This window comes from Phoca vitulina, unplaced genomic scaffold (genome assembly GCF_004348235.1).
Source record: "Phoca vitulina isolate PV1807 unplaced genomic scaffold, GSC_HSeal_1.0 scaffold22, whole genome shotgun sequence".
Classification (NCBI taxonomy): domain Eukaryota; kingdom Metazoa; phylum Chordata; class Mammalia; order Carnivora; family Phocidae; genus Phoca; species Phoca vitulina.
In genome coordinates, this window is record NW_022589725.1 from 1020475 (window position 1) to 1042477 (window position 22003).

General features: G+C 49.6%; 2 protein-coding genes across 4 annotated transcripts in view; both read left to right on the plus strand.

Annotated features, from left to right (window-relative positions):
* The first annotated feature begins 1397 nt into the window (after positions 1-1397).
* TP53RK (TP53 regulating kinase) lies at positions 1398-14011 on the plus strand. Of its 2 annotated transcripts, XR_004301196.1 has the most exons (3): positions 1398-1760; positions 3499-4486; positions 12457-14011. XR_004301196.1 is itself a non-coding variant. In XM_032419246.1 (2 exons), exons 1-2 carry the CDS (start codon positions 1475-1477, stop codon positions 3975-3977), a joined length of 765 nt encoding a protein of 254 aa, XP_032275137.1. In that variant the 5' UTR covers positions 1398-1474; the 3' UTR covers positions 3978-5422. The 2 variants fall into 2 exon arrangements, 1 of the variants encoding a protein (XP_032275137.1); XM_032419246.1 differs by lacking the exon at positions 12457-14011 and having other exon boundaries at positions 3499-5422.
* Positions 14012-14751: 740 nt separating this feature from the next.
* Positions 14752-22003, plus strand: part of SLC13A3 (solute carrier family 13 member 3) — a 69425-nt gene continuing 62173 nt past the window's right edge. Inside the window, exon 1 of one of the 2 annotated variants that reach the window (XM_032419244.1) lies at positions 14752-14934. In XM_032419244.1, the coding sequence (XP_032275135.1) occupies positions 14824-14934 (111 nt within the window). In that variant the 5' untranslated portion in view covers positions 14752-14823. The remainder of the gene's footprint in view (positions 14935-22003) is intronic. The other variant, XM_032419245.1, reaches the window with a different exon arrangement.

Sequence of the window (22003 nt, forward strand, 5' to 3'; positions counted from 1 at the left end):
GACACCTGGGACCCCTTACTTCTTAAAATTTTGTTCTGTTGGATAATAAATGAACTTATTGTTTATCCTAAATAAGCCATTTAGTTGACAAATCTGCTACTTGCAGCTTAAAATATCAAAACTTTTGGCAGGCTACTAATTGCCCCGTTATAATTCCTCCCCTACTTCCTTTTAGTAATATTTCCCCAAAGTTGTAGCTGAGTTCATGGCTGCCCTGCTAGAGAATAGGTTTTCCAGCTTCCTTTTTAGCTTCGTGGGCCATGTTACTGAGTTTTGACCAATAGGTTGTGAGTGGAAGTGATGTGTGGAACTTTGGATCAAGTTCTTAGCTGCCTGTCCCCACCCTGATACCTCTTCTTGCCAGGTGGAGCAGGGGAGCAACAGGAACAGACTCAGAGAAGGTAGCAACCAGTTGAGGATGCCAGATCTATACTTTTACATAAGAAAGAAAGATCTCTCATAATTAAGCCACTATTTTTAGGTCACTTTGTTATAGCAGCTTATCCTGTACCCTAACTAACACAATCACCAAACACCCAGCCATTCAGTGGTGGTACAAGTCAGGGTTCTTGCTGTAAGCCACACAAACCGCCTTGCGCCTGTGTCTGAGCACTGGTAGCCAAGACATGGGGTAACGGAGGGTCTTCCACAGTGCAATGTGGCTCTGGTGTAGCCCTGGGGCACCGCACTATGGGGAGTGGTTGGATGCTGGGAGTCTACTTATAATAGATATTGTATTAAGCCCTCCATAAATAATAATAGCTTTCATTTACGGAATGCTTATCATGTGCCTGGCATGGTTCTGTGTGTTTTACCCCTAGTTACTCATTTAATCCTCACAAAACCTCCGGGATGGATATTATTTACAATCTTATTTTGTAGATGAGAACGGAAAGCACAGAGACTTACTCTTCCCCAAACATGCCAAGCACACTTCTCCCCCAGGGCCTTTGCACTTGCTATTCCTTCTGCCTGGAATGCTCTTCTTCCAGGCATCCACTCACAAGGCTCAAACGTCACCTGTTCTTAGAAAGAAGCCTTTTCTTTTCACAGAAGCCTTCTTAACCACCTTATTTAAAATCGGACCACTACCTACACCCCGCCGCCACTCTACCACCCACAGGGTGACCATATAATTTACCATCCAAACTAGAACGCTTTTAAGAGTCAAAAGGGGATACCATTAGTAAACTATTTCCGGAAGGAGCCAAAGAAGGGAGGCGGGGCCACCAAAGCAGACCAAGAGGCTCAGAGCTTCCGGAGAGAGCCCAGGAACGTGAAGAGTTTCTGACCGAGAGTTGCCGAAGGCTTACGGAAATAGCCGAAGGTGTGGGAGGCGGGGCCACTTCCACAGGCGGAAGTGTCGGCCTTGGAGTGGTGGAAGAGGTCCGAAGACTTACGGAGCGAGCCGAACATCGCCGGCAGTTTCCGGAGAGAGCCGACGGGCTCCGAGCGACGGCGCCGAGGCTCTGTCATGGCGGCCGCCGCTAACGCTTCTTCGGCCGACGAGAACGAGCAGTTGGCGCCGGAGGCCGAGGCGCTGGTCGCGGCCCGGGAGCGGAGCAGCCGCTTCTTGAGCGGCCTGGAGCTGGTGAAGCAGGGCGCCGAGGCGCGCGTGTTCCGCGGCCGCTTTCAGGGCCGCGCGGCCGTGGTGAAGCACCGCTTCCCCAAGGGCTACCGGCACCCGGCGCTGGAGGCGCGGCTCGGCCGGCGGCGGACGGTGCAAGAGGCCCGGGCGCTGCTCCGCTGCCGTCGCGCAGGTGAGGCGGCCCGGCCCGGGGGCCTAGGGGACCCGGGCGACGCGAGCGAGGGTCTCGCCTGAGCGCCGCGCCCCGTTTTGTCTCAGTCTCTCCCTTTGTACCCTCTGCGTGAACTTCTGCTGAGAAACGTCATCCTTTCATCTCTCTCTTCCTTCATTCTTAAGGAGCTGCGTTTCCTAGCTGCGACGAGCATCTGTCCTGGAGCCCTTGCTCCTGATTCAGTTCCTGGCTCTTCCACTGTTGCTCGACGGGGGGCATGCTATTTAAATGCCCCGAGCCTCGGTTTCCCCATTTGTACCGTCTCAGTGTTCGATCATTATCTCTTCATTCATTACTTTTAAGAAGCAGATGTAATTACAGATACTTGCCGTGGAGCCAGGCTCTCAGCGTTCAAATTACCGACACCACTGCTTCATATGCAGGCTTTCAACAAATTATTTACCCTCGCCCTCAGTTTCCTCACCGGTAAAGGGAAGTCACGGTATGTTTGGATGTATGGCTGGTACATAGCACTCAGTACATTTTTGATTTCATTAAATCGTTTCTTACTTTTTCATTAAAACACCATTGTACACTACCACGGTATGCCTTGGCCTCAGATGAGAAACCGAGGCTCAGAGAGGGGAAGTAACTGCCCAAGGTTACACAGCTTAGTGAGTGACCCAGCCAGGTTCTCAGCCCATAACCTGACTCAGAAACACTGGCTTTTGACTTTTACACATCCTTTCTTTTATTAATATTCTTTAGGCACCTGCTTTACACCAGAACATTGTTAGGTAGTGGGAGGGCTGGAAGAAATTTCAGTAGCGAACAGACATATCTCTGCCCTTGCGTGGATTTAATGGTTATTTGTGTGTTCCTGTTTTCTATTTTAACCCTGTCTAGGATATAAGTTCCATTAAGGAGGGATCATAGTTGCTTTGTTTCCTGCTGTATCCTCACTGATAAGTCTCCAGTATCTAGAAAAGTGTGCTGGGCCTGATGGTCATTCAATAAATATTCATTGAATCTTTGCAATGAATTCTTTGAATTCTTGGAGGGATCATTCTCATGTTCTAGAATCAGAAACAGGCTTAGAGAATTGATGTGATTTTTAGGTTATACAACTAATAAGGAAGGGAGCCAGGATTTGAACCCATCCTTTCTGACTGCAAAGGTGAAGCTCTCAGCCAACACTCTGTTTGGCCTGTTTGTGTCCTTTTTTTTTTTTTTTAAGATTTTATTTATTTATTTGACAGAGAGAGACACAGCAAGAGAGGAAACAGAAGCAGGGGGAGTGGGAGAGGGAGAAGCAGGCTTCCCGCTGAGCAGGGAGCCCGATGCGGGGCTCGATCCCAGGACCCTGGGATCATGACCTGAACCGAAGGCAGACTTAACGACTGAGCCACCCAGGTGCCCCTGTTTGTGTCCTTTTGAGGATGCTTACCCTTCTGGCTCTTTGTTTTGTTTTTTTTTAGGGAATAAGTATGACAAATGAAATCCAATCATAAAGAGTGGAGAGGAGGAGGGTGCTTTGGCACTACTAAACTTAGCTGTGGGGCGGCTTAAGGCACAATCCTGCAGGGCATGAGCAGGGGACACTTCCAGACGAGTTAAGTTGTACTATTCTGCAACGTTCCTAAATCTTTTTTTCTGAAATGAGCAGATATGCACTGTGAAAGTCTGGCTCAATCTTTGAAAATTAAACTTAACATTAAGAAAGAATCTAATCCAATAACCATTTCTATCTTGATTGCAGGGATATCTGCCCCCGTTGTTTTTTTCGTAGACTATGTTTCCAACTGCTTATACATGGAAGAAATTGAAGGCTCAGTGACCGTTCGAGATTATATTCAGTCCACCATGGAGACTGAAAAAACTCCCCAAAGTCTCTTTGGCTTAGCCAGGACAGTTGGGCAGGTTTTGGCTCGAATGCACGATGAAGACCTCATTCATGGTGATCTCACCACTTCAAACATGCTCCTGAAACCCCCCGTGGAACAGCTGAACATCGTGCTCATCGACTTTGGACTCAGTTTCATTTCAGCACTTCCGGAAGATAAGGGAGTCGATCTCTATGTGCTAGAGAAAGCCTTCCTCAGTACCCATCCCAATACTGAGACTGTGTTTGAAGCCTGTCTGAACAGCTACTCCACCTTCTCCAAAAAGTCCAGGCCAGTGCTAAAAAAATTAGATGAAGTGCGCCTGAGAGGAAGAAAGAGGTCCATGGTAGGGTAGAAGAGTCTGTTCGACAAGTACAGACATTTAGGCCATTTATGTGAAAGTGAATTTGAAGGAGTGCTCCAAGTATGAGATTAGACATAAATAAAGGTGTTGAGATGTTTTTAAGCACTGTCTGTGATCATGCTTGTTAAGTGTCATCATGTGCAGTTGACTGTTCTCGCCAGCTTACTGTGTACAGAAGACATACTCTAGGCAGAACTGGGTATCTGACAGAAATCTAGGACAGGCTTTCTCCGGCTGCGCCATGTGTACATTGGGTACGTGGGCATGGCATTGCAGAACATTGAACCACATAGTGACAACGTTGTTTGCTTTTCAGTCCTTCGGGTGAGAAGAGGACAAAGTCGCAGTTGGTGACGGATATCTCTATCAACCCGCCAATCCCGCATTTTTTTTTGTTGTGTACGTGGCATAGTCCTCTGGAAACCAATGTAGTGGGATGCAGCCAGCATTTTGAAAATGAAGTAGATTCATAGACTAGGGAATATCAGAGTGCATGACACGTAAGTACTGATTTAAAAAATCTGTTTCAAGGGTATATATAGGCAAGGGTATATACCGAGTTTTGATGTAAAATATATTTCTTTTTGAGGGTCATAGTACAAAAAGAGGAAAAATACTGCTTAACTCCAATTAGTCTTGTTAAAAAAAGCAGGCTCATAGCTTTCAGGCAGCTGAAATTTATATAATTTTATACAGCATTGTTTTTATTTTCGGTCTGTATTTTTATGGTTACCTTCTAATTAAGACATGTGATCGATATAAAGTTCCTTTTAATTTATATAAGTAAAAAAGTGAGTTGATTTATATCACAGGTAATAACTACATAGAACAAAAGAGGTGACGTGGCTTGGGAAGGACTGAAGTTTGATAAAGCCTGGTTTAAGGGGAGCGGCAGGAAAACTGAGCGAAGATGCAAAATGCCACTAACTAGCTCACGCTTAAAACCCTGCCCAGCCTCAGTTTCTTCCCCAGAGGTGTGTGGCTGTGGAGAAGTATAATAAAGTACCTTTCCTCCTTGCCAGCTCCAGCTAGCAAATAAATATTTTGAGTGCCTTACGTGTGGCCGGTATCTTATGGGGTACTGGGGTGCACAGGGAGTGAGCATTCCCTTGGGTCCAGGACGGTTTCCTTCCCCGTAGTCAGCCCTGTACCTGTGGCAGATGCCCAGGGCTGAATGAAAACTTCCCTTCCTGGGTAGTGGTGACTAGTAGAGAGGAGAGTTAGTATCATTGCCTGTTTACTGCTTGTCAGATACTGTGCCGGGAGTGTTCATACTGGATCTAAAACAACTCTGAGTTGGGTATTATCCCCAGTTTGTGGATGGAGAAATGGGCTCAGAAAGGGGGGAGCTTGTCCAGGACGTCACGGGTAGCAGAGGGTACTTGTACTTGGCTCCCGAGCCCAAGTGCTCCTTGGTGATACTTTAAGAAATCAGATGCTGGATATGGTATTTTTATATCATTTTATATATTTATGTTATATTTATTGCTTACATTTTTATCTTTATATTATTATAATATGTATTGGCATTATATAACATTTTCAAGAAACTTCAGGGGCCCTAGGGGCTGGCAATAATTTTTTCAATTATTTCAGTCAGTGAGAGGGCTCATTCCTATTTCCTCACTAGTACTGTAAGGCTCATCTCTGCCTTGGGGTGCGGGGGGGGGCGTGACTGGTTGGCGCATGTGCGCGGCCAGTGGGTCAGCACGTACCTAGTGCTCACTGTGTGCCGGGCACCCGAGCTACAGAGGGGACATGAGGCTGGCCTTACTCTCCTAGGAAACAAACTGATGTTGGAACTGCTGTGTGACGGAGAACCGGGGGTGGGGGGGTGGGGGGTGTGTTCCAGGCAGAACCGCCATCAGGGTCAAGGTTGGTGAAGGAGGGGCATCCTTGGGCCACAAGGTGGCCGGTGTGCAGCGAGCAGAGCGGAGGAGGAGCAGGAAGTGAGATGGGAGAGGAGGGTAAGGACAGATCACGCAGGGCCTAGTAACCGGCCTGGGTTTTGTTCTCAGTGCGACCCAGAGGGTTTTAAACAGGGAGACATCTCATGTTTTGAAAGGATTACATCGGTAGGAAAAGGGCTAAAGGGGGCAAGAGGGGATGCGAGAAACCAGGGAGGAGGCTTTGCCGCTGGCCAGGTCAGTGATAGCGGTCGCCTGGGGTGGAGGCCCCGGCGCGTGTGCTGCCAACCGCTTGGCCCCCTGGAGCGTGTGACATGGTGGCCAGTGGCCGTGGAGGCAGGAGCAGTAGACGAGTTAAAGTGATCTTTGCAAGCTTCGAGGGAGAGGGGGCTACTGGAGAACGGTCCGGACCGTCTGTGTACTCAGCCCGGGGCCGCGATGGGAAATAAGGAATTATCAAACATTCTGAGGCGAGCAGTGGATTCCGTCCCTGGTTCAGCATCTCACAAAGGGCTAAGCAACCCTCTGCAATTCCAGATTCCTCCAAGTCCTCGTGGGGACAGCCAGCACTTTGCAGCCGTGAGCCAATGGCACTAGCAGCCCTGCTAGTGAATTCCGACTGGGACCTTCCCAGATGGGTTATAAACCTCATTTTACAGATGAGGGAAGGTGCTCAGCAATGCAAAATATCATGTCCTAGGGTCACATACATGACAGAGCTGGGATTCAAACCCGCATTTTTAACCCTAGCAGTTCACTATTGAGCAGTTACTGGGTTCTCTGCGTGCATTAACCTATTTTACAGAGGAGCCTTGCCCCAGGTCACACAGCTAGGGAGTGGCAGAGCCAGGGAAATGTGGTGTGACACTGAGATATGTCCAACACTGCAAAGGACAAAGGACACAATGCCCACATCTTCTGGAACATTCAAAAGAGCTCCTGTGGCTGGCCCATGGGCCACGGAATGGAGTTACCCCAGGTGGGCATAGTGAGTGCCCTGCACAGGCAGGCATGTTCTTGCTGGTCACGAGGATCTGGGAACACCACCAGCGAAGGGATGTGTGTACCATCTCTGCTGTGACCGAGAAAGTCAACCCCGATCCTGATCCTGACTCCAGTACAATTTATTTACAAAACCAGGTAGCCAGCTTGCGGGTCATAGTTAGCCAAGGTGTTTTTTTAAATATTACATTAAAATATTTGTCTTGATGACTGAGTTTTTAGGTGCCCTCTTAAATGTGTGCCCTAGTGAGAGCCTCACTCACCTCATCCTGGTCCTAACCTGGCTGCCTCTGGCTGCCAGAACCCCTGGCTGTGAGACCAGCTGACAAGGGCACTGGGACTTTCCGCCTGTGTCCTGAATTCAGGGTGCTGCCCCTCCAAAGGACCGAATTGCCATTTCTCGAGCCCAGAGGAGTGGCTCTGTTTGCCAGCAGAGGTCGCCAGTTACCATCACTGTGGGTGGGAAGAAGCTTCCCTCCCCTTCCATCCTCCTCCCTCCCTCCTGCTTATCCCCTCCCTCCTCTGTCCCTCCTTTCTCTCCTCTCTCTCCCTTCCCTCCCTCTCCCTCCTTCTCCTTCCTCTCCTTCACTCTTTTCCTCTTCTCTCCCTACCCAGAACTTGGCTCATTTATCCACTCAGCACCTTAGCTGGGCATCCCTATACAGCAGGCCCCGTGCTAATCACTCAGGCTGCGTGGGGGTGTCTGGTTCCCTCCTGCCTTAATTTTGTCATCCATTCTCTCACTTCTTCACTCATTCATTCACTGACTATTTATTGAGCACCTTGGCTGCATCCAGCTCTGTGCTGGATCCTGAAGAAGCTGCAGTGATGAGGAAGCCCAGCTCCCTTTCCCCCAAGCGCCTTCCCCTCCCCTGGCACTGCTAGAATCAGTGATCTCCCCACTGCTCCCCTGCTTCTGCCCTGCCCCTTCATATTCTTCCTCACTCAGCAGCCAGAGGCACCCTTGTAAAGCCGGTTTATGCCACTTCTCTAATCAGAAACTCCATGGCTTCCCATCCCATGTCTCCTTGCTTACCAGCTGCATGATGAGGGACCCCACACCGCACCTGTCTGCGCCTCGGTGTCCTCATCTGTAGGAAGGACCTACGATGATTCTACCCCGTGGAGCTGCTGTGAGTGTTGTCATGGGTCGGAATCCCAGGAAGCTGACTGAGATGCAGTGTGGCCTGTAGGATGTTTACTAAGGCGTGCCCTCGGGGGTCATCCTCCACAGAAGGGAAGAAGGCAGGGGGGGGGGGGGGGGGGGGAAGTGGGATCGCGAAGCAGACCCAACAACAGCCTCATCCGACCCCATGGGGAGCTCTTTGCCTACAGTGTCCCTGCAGAGATGTCCCAAGTTGGGGTGAGATGAACAGGCCCTTATAATCTCCCATCACAGTCATTGGCGGGCTACCCCTGGAAGGACAGGAGCGTCGAGAGGCTCTTCTCTGCGGGGACACCATCCCTGAAGGGCTGGCAGCAGGTGGCCGCCTGCTGACCACACTTCCTGCATTTGGGGCCATCAGGCTTGCCTTGGAGGGGCCCTGGGCTGCACATCAATGCCCAGCAGGAGCATCAGCGAAATAATGCATGTAGAGTGCCACCACAGTGCCTGGCGCATCGTAACAACTAGCAATTGTTATTACTATTATAGAACCTGTTAATACTATTTTTAGAACCAACAAACAAGCAATTATAATAAAGCATCATTTGCTCCACTTAGAAGCCAAAGATACCCAGGTGCACTTCCCCACATTGCCCGCCCCAGCCCCAGTGTTTCTGAATCCAAAGGTCTGGGCCTGAGCTGAGCATTTGCATTTCTAACAAGTTCCGAGTGATGCTGTTCTAAGAATCACTGCCCTAAGGAAAATCAAGGTGTTCCTGAGAAGGACAGGGGATAGATGCTAAGAGGGCAGAAACAGCAGTTACTGACTGTACCCATTTTATGGATGAGGAAGCTGAGTCTCAGAGATGCTAAGCGATGCCCAGGCATCAGCTTATAAATGATAGAGATCGTGCCAGGCACTGTCTGTTGCCTACCCAAAGCCACCCTCTTTATTTCTTTTGGACAGAGCCTCCGTTTGTCCAGGTATTTATTAGGTGAGAATGGCTTCATCTCAGGGAAGGTCGGACTGGTCCCTGTCTAGAATGGTGCCTGGAAGGTAGCAGGTGCTCTGTAAACATTTGCTGAATTGAATTCCCTCACGCAAGCAACAGCCTGCTGTGGGGAAGAAAATCATGGAGCCACATGAGCCTTCCCCCACTACCCCCAAACACACACACACACACACACACACACGCCACAGTCTTCCCTGCTGGAGGCAAAGCAGAGTATGGTCCTGGCCTGCAGCTTGGAACAAAAAACATTCAGAACCCTGGGGGTTTGGTGCCGATCAAAGGCCTCCTCATGTTTGTAAACCTTTACTCTCCTGCCTGGGATACAGAAGGTTAGGGGATGGCCCAGAACCCAGAGTTAGATGCAAACCCAGGTACGGGGCAGGGGGGAGATGACACGGGACTCTGGGCCTCCCCCTCCCCCATAGAGAGGAAAGGCCCTGCAAGGCTGAGCAGCTAGAACCCAGCCAGGGGACCGAAAGGGGTAACTAATCCCAACCCCAGCCTGAGGCCCACCTGCCAGGACTGGCTTCAAAGCCAATATTGTTCTTGGAGCTGTAGAGGCCTGACCAAATGTCACACTGAAAGATGCTGACAGTGGTACAGGGCTCAGCCGGGGGGGGGGCGGGCAGGAGGGGAGGCACTGAGTCCCCCCTTCTGTGCAGGGGGATGGAAAGCTGGTGCCAATACTCCCTGTGCACTCTCCCCTCCCCCAGCTTTATTTTTCTTCATAGCACTAAGCACTATGGGATAGGTGATGTATTCCACTCATTTATCTTATTATAGAGCTAACAAAATGAAAGCCCTATGAGACCAGAGGCTTTTGTCTTGTTTCGTCACTGCCAAAGCCCCAGCACCCAGAATGATACCAGGTCTATAGTAGGTGCTCAATTAATACTTGTGAATGAATGATATGATTTTGATTGATGTTCATAATGAGAATAATAAATAATAATAAATAATATATATTATATAATATATAATATAATAATAATATAATAAAAATATAATAAAGTACAATGATTTAAGGCATGTTCAATTTTTCAGGGCTTACTGGACCTCTGCTATGTTCCAGGTACAGTTCCAGGCACTGGGAGTTTGGCAGGAAATAATTTGGACTCCTTGCTCTCATGGAGTTTAATGTTTAATCTAGTGGGGAATCATTTCAAACGATGACTCATGCTGTGAGGGAAAGCATTTGGGGGATTTTATACAGAGTGCGTGATGCAGAGTTGAGGAAGGTTATGTTCCAGGAGATTAGGTAGTTGGGAGGGCCCCTTGAAAGAGGTGATGTTTGAGTCGAGACTTGAGTGAGAGAAAAAGCAGCCATTGAGATGGGAGGGTGGGTGGGGTGTGGGGGGGGACATCCAGGCAGAGGGAGCAGTCCATGCCAAGAACTCGGCATGCAAGGAGCAGAAAGAAGGTCACAAAGAGGGAGGGATGCAGCGATCGAGGGGAAGGCAGGTAGGACATAGAGTCAAAGAACTAGGCATGGCTTAGTCATGCATGTAAGCGCTCAGCAGAGTGCTTGGCACATAGAAAGCCCTTAAAACCTGGGCTGGTAGGGGTGCCTGGGTGGCTTAGTCAGTTAAGCATCTGCCTTCAGCTCAGGTCATGATCCCAGGGTCCCAGGATCGAGCCCCACATGGGGCTCCCTGCTCAGCGGGGAGTCTGCTTCTCCCTCTCCCTCTGTCCCTCTGCCCACTTGTGCTCTCTTTCTCTGGCTCTGTCTCAAATAAATAAATAAAATCTTTAGGAAAAAAAACCCTGGGCTGGTGACTATAATCAATATGTATGCACACTTTACATAAATTTTACAAATATTTTGCTATTAAAAATGGGGAGGGGTGCCTGGGTGGTGCAGTCAGTTAAGCGTCCAACTCTTGGTTTTGGCTCAGGTCATGACCTCAGGGTCATGAGATCGAGCCCTGCGTCGGGCTCCACACTCAGCACAGAGTCTGCTTGAGGTTCTCTCTCCCTTCCGCTCTGCCTCTCACCCTGCTTCTCTCTCTCTGTCTCTCTAAAATAAATAAATAAAATCTTAAAAAAAATAATTCTAAAAATGGGGAGGGGGAGGGGTGGTGTGTATCACTGGAATTTCAGCTCTATCATGCACTAGCTGTGTGACCTTAGGCAAATGTCTTAACCTCTCTGAGCTGCAGTTTCATCATCTGTCTAATGGACAAGCCTAGTAGGGAATGAAAATAAATGGGAGTCAAACCATCCATCAACTGTGGAAGTTCTTTAAGAATTCCCTCCCATGGGGCGCCTGGGTGGCTCAGTCGTTGAGCGTCTGCCTTCGGCTCAGGTCAAGATCCCAGGGTCCTGGGATCGAGCCCCACATTGGGCTCCCTGCTCTGCAGGAAGCCTGCTTCTCCCTCCCACTCCCCCTGCTTGTGTTCCCTCTCTCGCTGTCTTTCTGTCAGATAAATAAAATCTTAAAAAAAAAAAAAAAGAACTCCCTCCCACATCCTACTTCTTTCTCAGTGTAAAGGGGGAAGAAACAAAGAAAGGGAGTTAGTGGGTCCAGCCTGGGAGCCACCACTCCTCTTGTAGGGTGCAAAGGTCCAAGTCATACAACTAGGGATGTTGTGTGGACTCTCCTTCCTATAAGGAGCTCTTCTTAGAGGATTCAGCCCATGCAAATCCTGGCTGATCTCCGCCACCAACTTCCTCTGTGAGTTTGCCTCCTTCTTCTGTTATTCTGCCCCCATGTGCTCACTTCTGGGTGAGAAAAGTAATAGCGGTAGTAATAGTTATCTATTGTTATGTAACAAATTGCTCCAAAGCTTAATGACATAAAACAACTATTTGTTATGCTCATGATCATGTGGGTCAGACATTTGGACAGGGCAGCATGGGCGTGTCTGGTTTCTGTTCTACCATGTCTAGGACATCAGCTGAAAGACTCAAAGGCTAGGGGCTGGAATCATCTGAAGGCTCATTTGCTCATAGGCTGGTTAGTTGTTGCTGGCGGCTCGTTAGAAGCCTTGCTTTCTCTCTGTGGTTTTTGTCCCTGGTTTAGTCTGAAATTCAAATATGGTGGCTGGGTTTCAAGGATGGGAGTCCCAAGAGTGAGGGACCCAAGCAGAAGCTGTACCCTCTTTATGGCTGAGCCCTGGAGATCCCAGAGCATCAGTCCTGCCATGTTCTATTGGTTGGCATGGCACAAGCTCCCACCCACTTTCAAGAGGCAGGAACAGCGACCCCTAACTCTCAGTGGGAAGAGTGTCAATCACGTTTAAGAGGGGCTTATGGGAAGCCCACATAGGATGGAAGATAGACATTGGTGCCATCCTGGGAAAATAAAATCGGCCACAAGCAGAATGATCATAATTGTTGTCAATTGTTGAACACTTACTATGGGCAAGTACTGTGCTCCAGCCTTGCTCATTAATTCTTCCAACATCCCTGTGAGCTATATACTCTTCTTGTGTCCATTTCAGATAAGGAAACAGGCCCATTGGAGTTCAAGCTCTCGTCTAGGGTTGCACAAGAAGTCAAGCTGGAATTGGAATGTAGCTTTGTCTAATGCAGGGTGACAGACTCAGAAAGGTAATGCAAACAGATTATTATAAGGATTAAATGAGTTAAAACATGAAAAGTGCTGAACGCAGTGCCTCCCACACTGTGAGTGCAGTATATGTGCTTGCTACTTATTATTATTATTATTCCATTTGAGCCACCAGATTGAAACTTCTGCTCTAATACTAAATACTGGCCTCTTAATCTCTTAGCTCCTTCCAGAACAAGGAAGCCAGCCCAGGGGCCCTGGGTGCAATATGCCCTGGTCCCAACTGCCTCCACTCAGGCTTTGGGGAGTGGGCCACAGTTTCTATGATGTCAGCTGGCCCAAATCCCCGGGAATAGATTCTCCGGTTTGGAAAACTATCCTCCCACACCCAGGCTTCGAATGTCCAAAGTGCTCCCTGCAGGGCGTCACCCTTCATCCGAGGTCGTCTGCCACTAACCTGGCTGGAACCTTTGATGAAGCCGGTTATTGGGCTGGCTCAAGGTCAGGTGCCCAATTTGAAAGGACACTGGAGAACGTTTCATCACAGCTTGCAAAGGTTCCATTGGGAAATAACTTGCCCTAGGGGTTTACGGGAATCATGGCAGCCTGACCGACATGGGAAATAATAAAATAAGAACAGAGGGGCTTCCACCTCTGGGAAGATGGAGTAGACATAATTTTCTCTATACTTCCTGCTGAGTACAACTGAAAATCCTGTACAATACACATAAAACAAACAAGAAGACTCTAGAAAAGTGGAGAGATGAAGGCAGTGACTTGGGACCCAAGGAACAATCCGGTGATAAGTCTATTGGGTTTTCTTTTTGCCTACTGTATCTTAGACTTGGAAGAAGCAGGCAACCCGGAAATGCCAACAGGAGCTTCCAGAAAGCCCCAACAAAAGCTTGTATGCTATAGCCAAAGCACGAGGAAAGATCAGCCTAGCGAGACCATTTTCAGACAAGCCTTCTCTACTCCAGCCGAACACCACCGAAAAAACTGACCTCGCCCCAGCAGCATAGGCTGAGTGAGGAGGCTTGACTTCCAACCTCCAGGCTGTCACAGTTTGTCCCAGCTTCCTTCCCAGGGTGGTATCAGCAGAAGTAGAGGAGGGGGCTGGGACTTCTGTCCTCCCAGGCTAGTAAGGATCCTTGTCTCCCTCCACCCCTTACCATGTTTGCTCTGTGAAAGGTTTTGTTGAAAGGATGAAAAGACAAGCTATAGCCTGGGGGAAAGTATTTGCAATCCATATATCATATCTAGAATATATAAATCACTCTCAAAACTCAACAGCATAAAACAAACAGTCCAATTAGAAAGCGAGCAAACGGCAGGAAAAGATGATTCCCCGAAGAGGATATGCAGATGGCAAATAAGCACATGAAAAACGTCGGACAGCATCAGTCACTAGGAAAATATTAAAGCCACAGTGAGATATTGCCACACGTCTATCAGAACGGCTAAAATCAAAAATAGGGACAACACCAAATGCTGGCAAAGATGTGGAAAAACTGGATCACTTATTCGTTGCTGATGGAAATGTAAAACGGTACAAACACTCTGGAGAACAGTTTGGCAGTTTCTTTAAAAACTAAGGATGCAACTACCTTATCACTCAGCAACTGTGCTCCTGTGCATTTACCCAGAAGGAAGGAAAAGATGCCTCCAGGCTCCTACCTGCAGGTGACTCACCCACCCTGGAAGGAAGGAAGAACAAAATCAACAGCAATGGCGACTCCCAGTGAGCGCTTGCTCGGTGCCAGGCGCTGTGCTGAGCATAAGTGCATCATCCCATTTAAACTGCCCAACCGACCCCTTGTCTGGCAGAGACCATTAGCGTCACCTCCACTTTGTGGATGAGTAAACTGAGGCTCCAAGGCCGTCGCTCACGACCGCGCAGCTGGGACGTGCAAGCCAGGACTCAAACCCAGGCGATACTAACAAGCGCTTTAATCCTCACACTGTCATTGCCGCCCTTCCACGGGCAGTCCAGAGCGGCGAGGAAAGGTGCGGCCGCTGGCCGCCGGTGAAACCCGAGGCCACGCTGCCTTGAGGGCTGGAGTCCGTTCCTTGTTCTTGTGCCTAACGTTCCCTAACGTTCCCGGCCCTCTCCCGCCCCCACCCCCGGCCCCCCCAGTCCCGGGGCGCAGGCACCACCCTTCTCCTCCGGGACGAGCGGGGCGAGGGCGGGTCCCCGAGCGCAGTCCCCTCCCCGGACCCTCCCCCAGGCTTTAAGCCGGCGCGGGGGGCCAGGCACCGGCAGTCCCGGGCCGGCCCGCTCCGCCGGGCGATCGTGCAGATGGCAGCGCTGGCGACAGTGGCCAAGAAGGTGTGGAGCGCGCGGCGGCTGCTGGTGCTGCTCTTGGCGCCGCTCGCGCTGCTGCCGGTGGTCTTCGCCCTCCCGCCCAAGGTAACGCCTCCTCCTCCGGGGCGCCCCCGCTCCGCCCACCCGGGGGGCCGCGCCGCGGGCAGGCCCCTCTGGTCCCCCCCCCCCGCCTCCGAGGCGGGAGGCCGCTGCGGTCCCGGACCCCCCTCGACCCTCGACCGTCTCCCCTGTACCCTGCCCCCCTCTAACCCTTCCCCAGCGGCGCCTCGGAGCCCGGGATGTTCTCACTTCTCCAGGAGTGATTTTATCCTCTTCCAGGAGCTCTAGCTATGCGCTGGGCGCTGCGAGCAACCTTTCACTTGACCGTCGCAATGAACACGCAATGCATGCCAAGCTGTAGGACGGGGGGCAAGTCACAGAACTTCTCTGAACTTCATTTCACTCAAATGTGAAAAGGGAGGAACCGAGACTGTCAACCCATAGGGCTGTTGTAAATGTTAAATGCAGTAGATGTAAGTGGTTTAGAACTGAGCCCGGTACACAGAAGTGCCTGCGACACCCTGGCCGGTTTTATTCCAGGCCCCTTCCCTGATGGGAACAGCCAAGGTTTGAGGAACCCTCACCAGGAGCCAGGAAGTGAAGCTCTGCCCTGTGGGCATCATTTTATTGAATCCTTTCCGTGCCCTGGGGGTTGGGGGCGGGGAGGGGGTGGTATTTATCTCATTTTCCAGAGAAGAAAAGTGAGGCTCAGAGAGATGAAGTGCCTTGCCCAGACTCACACAGCAAGTAGCTGAGTGGGGATCCAGCCCCTGGCTTGTCAGAATCCAGAACTGAGCTGTTTCTACACTCTCACAGAAAGTAAATCCCTGGACCAAAGGCTGCAGATTGAGGTCAGGAATGTCATGATGAAAGTCAACACCAATGGGGGCTGGGAGAAGATGGTGTTACGGGTCCCTGTTGGGTCCCTCACAGGTGCCCAGCCCATCTGGGGCATAATGGGAGGGCATAGGACAAGGCTTCTACCTCCAGGAAGTTGCTTTCCTACCTCTCAATGCGATATTCAATGTTCATAAAAAAAGAAAAGCAGAGAGAGTACGGTGTAATTTAGTGGTACATTACCCAGCACCCACCAGCAGAGACCAGAGCAGCTGGGAGAGGTATTCAGAGAGGGCTGCCTGGAGGAAGGGGCCCTCCTTGGGCACAGGGAGTAAGAAGGTGATACCAGCTGGTGCCAAAGAGACCCAGGACTAACGTACAAACAAGTTTTCTGGTGTGGAATGATCCAGGCTCTTAGACTTTTTTGACATTGAAGAGAGAAACAACAAATGCCAGAATAAGGATTAGGTCACTTTTCAAAACCATCCCATTCCTGGCCGAGTGCTGACCTCAAGACCTTGGACCAACCTCCTTTCTTCTTTGGGTCTCACTTTCCTTGTCTGTAAAGTGGGGCTATCATGGTGCTGGCGTCTGAGAATTGAGGTGAAGGGTTGAGCGAGGAAGTTGCCTCACTTTGTGGAGCATCACCGGTGGAAGGATGGATGGGTCTGTGAGGTCACTGGTGGAGCCCCAGGGAAGAAAAGACAGAACACACAGTGTCTCTCTCCTCAGCAGGGGCTTCTGCAAGCTTCTCTCTGCTCAGCCCTCTAGCAAGAGCTGTGAACCCAGGGCCAGATCCAAGTGTTATGGGGCCTGAAGCATATAGTATTTGAGGGGTGCTTTTTAAGAAAAAGTACACAGGTTTCAGGTGGAAAATTCAGTTCAGGGAGGGGCTCTGAAGCTTAAGTTTCATTAGCTTTACTGTGAATCCACTTGCATGAGAACCCCAAGGTGCTCCGGTAACGTGCCTCTAGCTTTCTGCGATGGTGGTAAGCCTGATGAGTAAGGGGTTGTACTGAATGCTTAACTCTTACTATGTGCCAAGTACCATGTGACGAGCCTCTCAGGCATCATGCTGTGTAATGTGCACAGAACCAGGGAGACGGCTGCTATGAGCCTCCCTACCGACCAGGTGAGGAAATGGACATCAGTGAGGTTAGGTGACTTGCCCAGGGTCACACAGCCGGTACAGAGCCAGAATGCAGGGGTTGTACTTGGAATCATCGCACTTGATACTCTTTCCTCAGTTATAATTGGATAAGAACCTCTCGTGGTTCCCTACAGATCATGGTGGGGACACTTTGTGTGGCCCTGGATGTCCCTGCCTCATTTAAGGGGCTGATAAGTGTGGGCCTCCTCCCAGGAGGCAGGTCTGGCTTCTTGGGGGATCTTAGCCTCCCTCAAAAATCTCTATCAGCATACTCAAAGCCTCACCCCATATTTTATATATATATATATATATATATATATATATATATATATATATATGCACTTATTATTATTTTATTCTTGGATATTAATAATGGACATGTTTCTCAATCTGATGTACAATGTGAATCACAGCATCCTTAGAGAACATTGAACAGAGAACATTGCTGTTTTTATTGATCTGGGACATACATTTAAAGCAAAGAGTGGGTGTGCTATGCTAACAAAGCTTCCAGACAATTTCTGTGGTAATCTTAACCAGTATCAACCCTGTGATAACCTCCCCAAAGGCCGGTGGGCTAACAAAAACTTTATGTTTGCTGTGCAAATGTAGCTTCAAGCATGTAGCCTTAGTGTCCACTCCCACCCCCAATCTCAGATTGCCACTTCTAAGCCTCTTTCATACAGAAATTCTGGAACCACCAATGGAAGTTATATTGTACGTATGGGTTCCCCAAAACTTTGGAGGTATCAGATCAGGAAAAACAATGGAGCTGCCTAGGCATTTGCCATTTGCCCCTCACTGGGTCCTGGCTTTCCAGCTTGATGAGGTCTCCAGGTCACCACTGCTCTGACGTTCTAGGAGTCTGTGTGGTCGACAGGGTTGGCCCTCGTGCACCTGTCCCCTGGCGACTGGTGAGCTGGTCTGCGGGGAGGTTGGGGTTAATCCAAAGAGCAGATAGAAGCGGGGGGAACAATTCTTATATTATGTCCTCCTGGCTTGGAACAGAACACTATCAGCAGAGATGAAAAGGAGTGGGACGTACTTCGGGAATGCAGTGATTGCAATTCTCTGGAGTTCTCCAGAGAATTCTCCAGTGCCACTGGAGATTTCAGCTCTTGCCACAAGAGTGCTGGAGACACAGGAAATCAGGATGCTGCTGGAGGGATCACCTCAAAGTTTTCCAAGAATGGCCATCCTGGGAGATGGAAGTTGGGGGACTGGCCTTGGACAGCTGGTAGGGATAGATGAGACTGTTAAAGCACTTGCAAGTGAGCACTAGCTCCATGTGTTTGCAGGCAAGTCTTGCCCCCTTTCCTGCCTTGCACCCACACCCACTGAAAGCAAATGTAACCAGACTGACCATGTGGCCAAGATAAGTTCTTGCAATGGGTACTCTTTGCAGGTGACTCTTTCTAAGGAGGCTTTGAAGAAGAGGAATTGGGGGGATATTCTAGGCAGGACTGCTACAGCATGTTGCACAGGGGCCTTGAGTTGGCAGAGGGAGACTGAACCAACCTGCACTCCACCTGCCCAGCTGTGCAGTGCTGGGTCTGCCTGAGGAAAGGCCCCCTTTCCTAATTTGCTGGACCAACCTCCTTTCTTCTTTGGATCTCACTTTCCTTGTCTGTAAAGTGGGGCCACACAGCTACTAAACATTACGTCGGTCACTTCTCTTGGTCCTGGGTTTTGGAAGACAGGGTGGCCAGGGTTCTTGCAGACCCTGAGTCTTCCCTTAACAGGGGCTTCCCAGAAAACCCCACAGATCCAGCCCTGTGGATCGAGTATCTTCCTAGTGCTTTAAACATGTATCATCTCATTGAACCCAAAGGTCTCAGACAGGGAACCCCCAAAATGGACTAGAGTCTGACTTAGTTTCCATCATCCAAATACTGCCCACAACATTTTTACCAGATTCCCTTACTCTGCTCAGTATTACTTACTTAATTATATTCCTATCATGCCCTCCCTTTTTTACATCATTACTGCCTTGCTACCCTCCCCTCCTTTTCAAAACACTTAAATAGAATGACTTAAAAAGAAATTTTAATACCAAGACCATGTATGGAAACCAGGATCATGAGTGACTAATAGAAGAAAAGTAGCAATAAACAAATTTCCAATGTTGGCTGATTCTGGCTACACTCTGCTGCCCGCTTGAAGCCGAGGGCCCGAGACCTGCCCTTTCTGTGTTGCATAGGGAGGCAAAAGCTCAAGAGAGGTGTTAAAGACAAGTTAGTATCAAACTGAGATTTTGCTTTGAAAGGAGTGAGAGGAAGGAAAGAATCTGCAGTGTCTTCATGAAGCTCTCTGAAATGGTCCCCCGTCTGATAAAATGGATTTATTCATAGACCTTTCCTTGCAGGATTTTGTGATCAAGGATAGGTCCATTTGCAAAAACTACATCTCAGATGCACATAAATTTTGTTTCTTTTGCAGTCTATCCTTTACACATTTTTTTTTTCCTGGAGGGATCTTTGAAGCTAACTGTGGGGGGGGCGGAGGGGAAGGGGAGATGCTTGTGGTGTTTGGTGGAATGAGCTACGTTGAAATGGTCAGTCCTAAGCCTCAGTTTACTCCTCTGGAGATTGGGTCTAATTGTACTGAAGTGCATTCATATGCTTGAGGCACTCCACCAAGCGCAGGCTTGTAGTGCGCGCTCAATAAATGTCAACTGCTGCTATTACAGCCCCTGCCACAGCGTCTCAGAACCTGGGGCTCATTCTAGTTCCACTTCCACAAAGAGGGAACTGAGGCCCAGAGAGGGAAGTGAGTTGCCTGAGGCCTCACAGTGAGGAGTGGCAGGGTGGGGGGCGAGCACCTTCACCCCCCTGTCTTTGTCCACGGATCCCCCATCTCAGACTTCCGGCCATCATGTTTCATCTAGCGATATTTAATCTCTGAGCCTAACTTCTAGATAAGGGGTGAGGGAAATCAGAGGTCAAGCTCCCTTGCTTCTGTTCAGATCACAGTTGGCCCTCAACAAAGAATAAGAACAGCTAATATTTATTGATCACTACTAGGAGCTCTGGCCCCCTTGCTCCCTCTGCTCCCACATTGACCTTGCCTCTTTCTTAAATATCTCAAAATTGCTCTCACCCCAGGGCCTTTGCACTTGCTGTCCCCTCTGTCTGAACTGCTGTTTCCCCAGATACCTGCAAGGCTTGCTTTCTCATTTCATTCATCTCTGCTTAAAGACGACCCTCCTCAAAGGCCTTCCCTGACCACCCTATCTAACAAAGAAATAAAAAAATTCTTTACACTCCATTCTCTTCCCTGCCTTACCTTTTGTCATTGGTTTATCACTATCTGGCAGTATATTATATATTTAAGGAATGGGCAGGTCAGGGTAAGCAGGCATAGGACTGGCTGGTACAAATAATTTCTGTGGGCTCTGGGATATAGGCTGTCCCTAGTTGTCTGGTACCTGGCTCTCAGTGATTGAGGCAGGTGAATGGATCGTGGCCTGGAGTGAGAGAGCCCAACAAAAGAGGTGGTTGGGGGTGTGGGCTCTGGATTGGTTGGTTTACATTGGAAAAACACCTGAGTTGTTTTCTATCTCTAGGAATTAGCTAGCCCTGGTAGGGGCTGACGTTCCAGAGTTATCAAGGTCCCAGGATGTCAGAGCACCAAATTCAGAACCTAGAACACACGCTTGATTCAGTCTTCCATACTCTTCTCTCACCGTGATCTAGCCTAACAGGCCTTCTTTTGGTTCTTCAAGGCTACCAAGCTTCTTCCTGCCTCAGGGCCTTTGCACTTGCTGTTTTTGCTGCCTGGGGTGCTCTTGCTGCTGATCTTCCACAGCTGGATCCTTCTGGTCATTCAAGTCTTAGCCCTAATAGCACCTCTTCTGAGGAGTCCTCTCTGATTACCCCTTCTCAAGAATACTTATCCTCCTTACCCCACCAAACACTCTCTAAACCAGCCTCCTGTGTTATTTCCTTCATGGAATCCATCCCAATCTGAAATGGTCATTATTTGTTCACTGTCTGCCTTCCCAAGTAAGCAGTGGGCAGTGTAAGGGCATGGCTCGTTCTCCACAGCACCTCCCTGTGCCTAGGACAGCGTCTGACACATAGTAGGTACTCAGTAAACAAGTGAATGAATGAATTTGGATTTGAACCCAGGTAGCCCTGATTTCAGAAGACATGCACTTTCTTTTTTTTTTTCTAAGATTTTATTTATTTATTTGAGACAGAGAGAGCACAAGCAGGGGGAGTGGCAGGCAGAGGCAGAGGGAGAAGTAGGCTCCCCTCAGAGCAGGGAGACCCCAATGCGGGACTCGATCCCAGGACCCTGGGATCATGACCTGAGCTGAAGGCAGACGCTTAACTGACTGAGCCACCCAGGTGCCCGACATGCATTTTCAAAAACCCCAGACTGCTGCTGCCCCTTTGTGGAAGATTTGAGCTGGAATTATACTTCAACCCCTCCCATTTTCAGTTGGGAAGACTGAGGCCCAGAGAGGGCCTGGAGGGACTTTCCCAGCGCCTCCCAGCCAGACAGTCCAGAACCTTCATCCGTGCCCCTACACGCTCTCTGGCCAGGTCTGACCCATTGCCCACACAGACCTCTTGGCCTCGGCACCGCTCCTCTGAGGCCCAGCCAACTTTCCACTTTCCTGGAGCTCCTGCCAGGTGTGTAAACAGGCCGATGTGATTCCTGGTGATGCAGCAGGGAGCGAGGTCGTTTCCTGACCAGACTCGACAGGACAGTGCCCTCTGGCCCTCTGGACTGATGAGCAGGATTTTCTGACACCCCTCTCTCTGCCCCCAGACCTTGAAGACACAAAGTCAGCACCTTAGCAAAGCCGGACCTGCCTGGGGCCTAGAATGGGTCACACACGTGCCCCAAACCACTCTGTCCAGCTGAGACGCGTCAGGGAAGAGACACAGGGCACAGTTCAAAGCACCTCCTGGCAAGTAACTTCTCTCCCCTGAGCCTGGATTTTCTCATCTGCAAAGTGGGCATCCTGAAACCTACCTGCTGGGAAGACCTGAAAGGGTCTGCCGCATAGGAGGTGCTCAGTAGAGGAACCTGGCTATTGCTAATATCTGCAAAATGGGGGCACCAGGCTCTTGGCTCTGCTACTTGTCCCTGAGATTTACAGGCGAGGGGCAACCA

Bases quoted from the DNA above. Each gene is read 5' to 3' on its own strand.
- TP53RK (XM_032419246.1), top strand. From the start codon at position 1,475: ATGGCGGCCGCCGCTAACGCTTCTTCGGCCGACGAGAACGAGCAGTTG. The intron at 1,761-3,498 runs GTGAGGCGGCCC...TCTTGATTGCAG, and splicing joins GCTCCGCTGCCGTCGCGCAG to GGATATCTGCCCCCGTTGTT.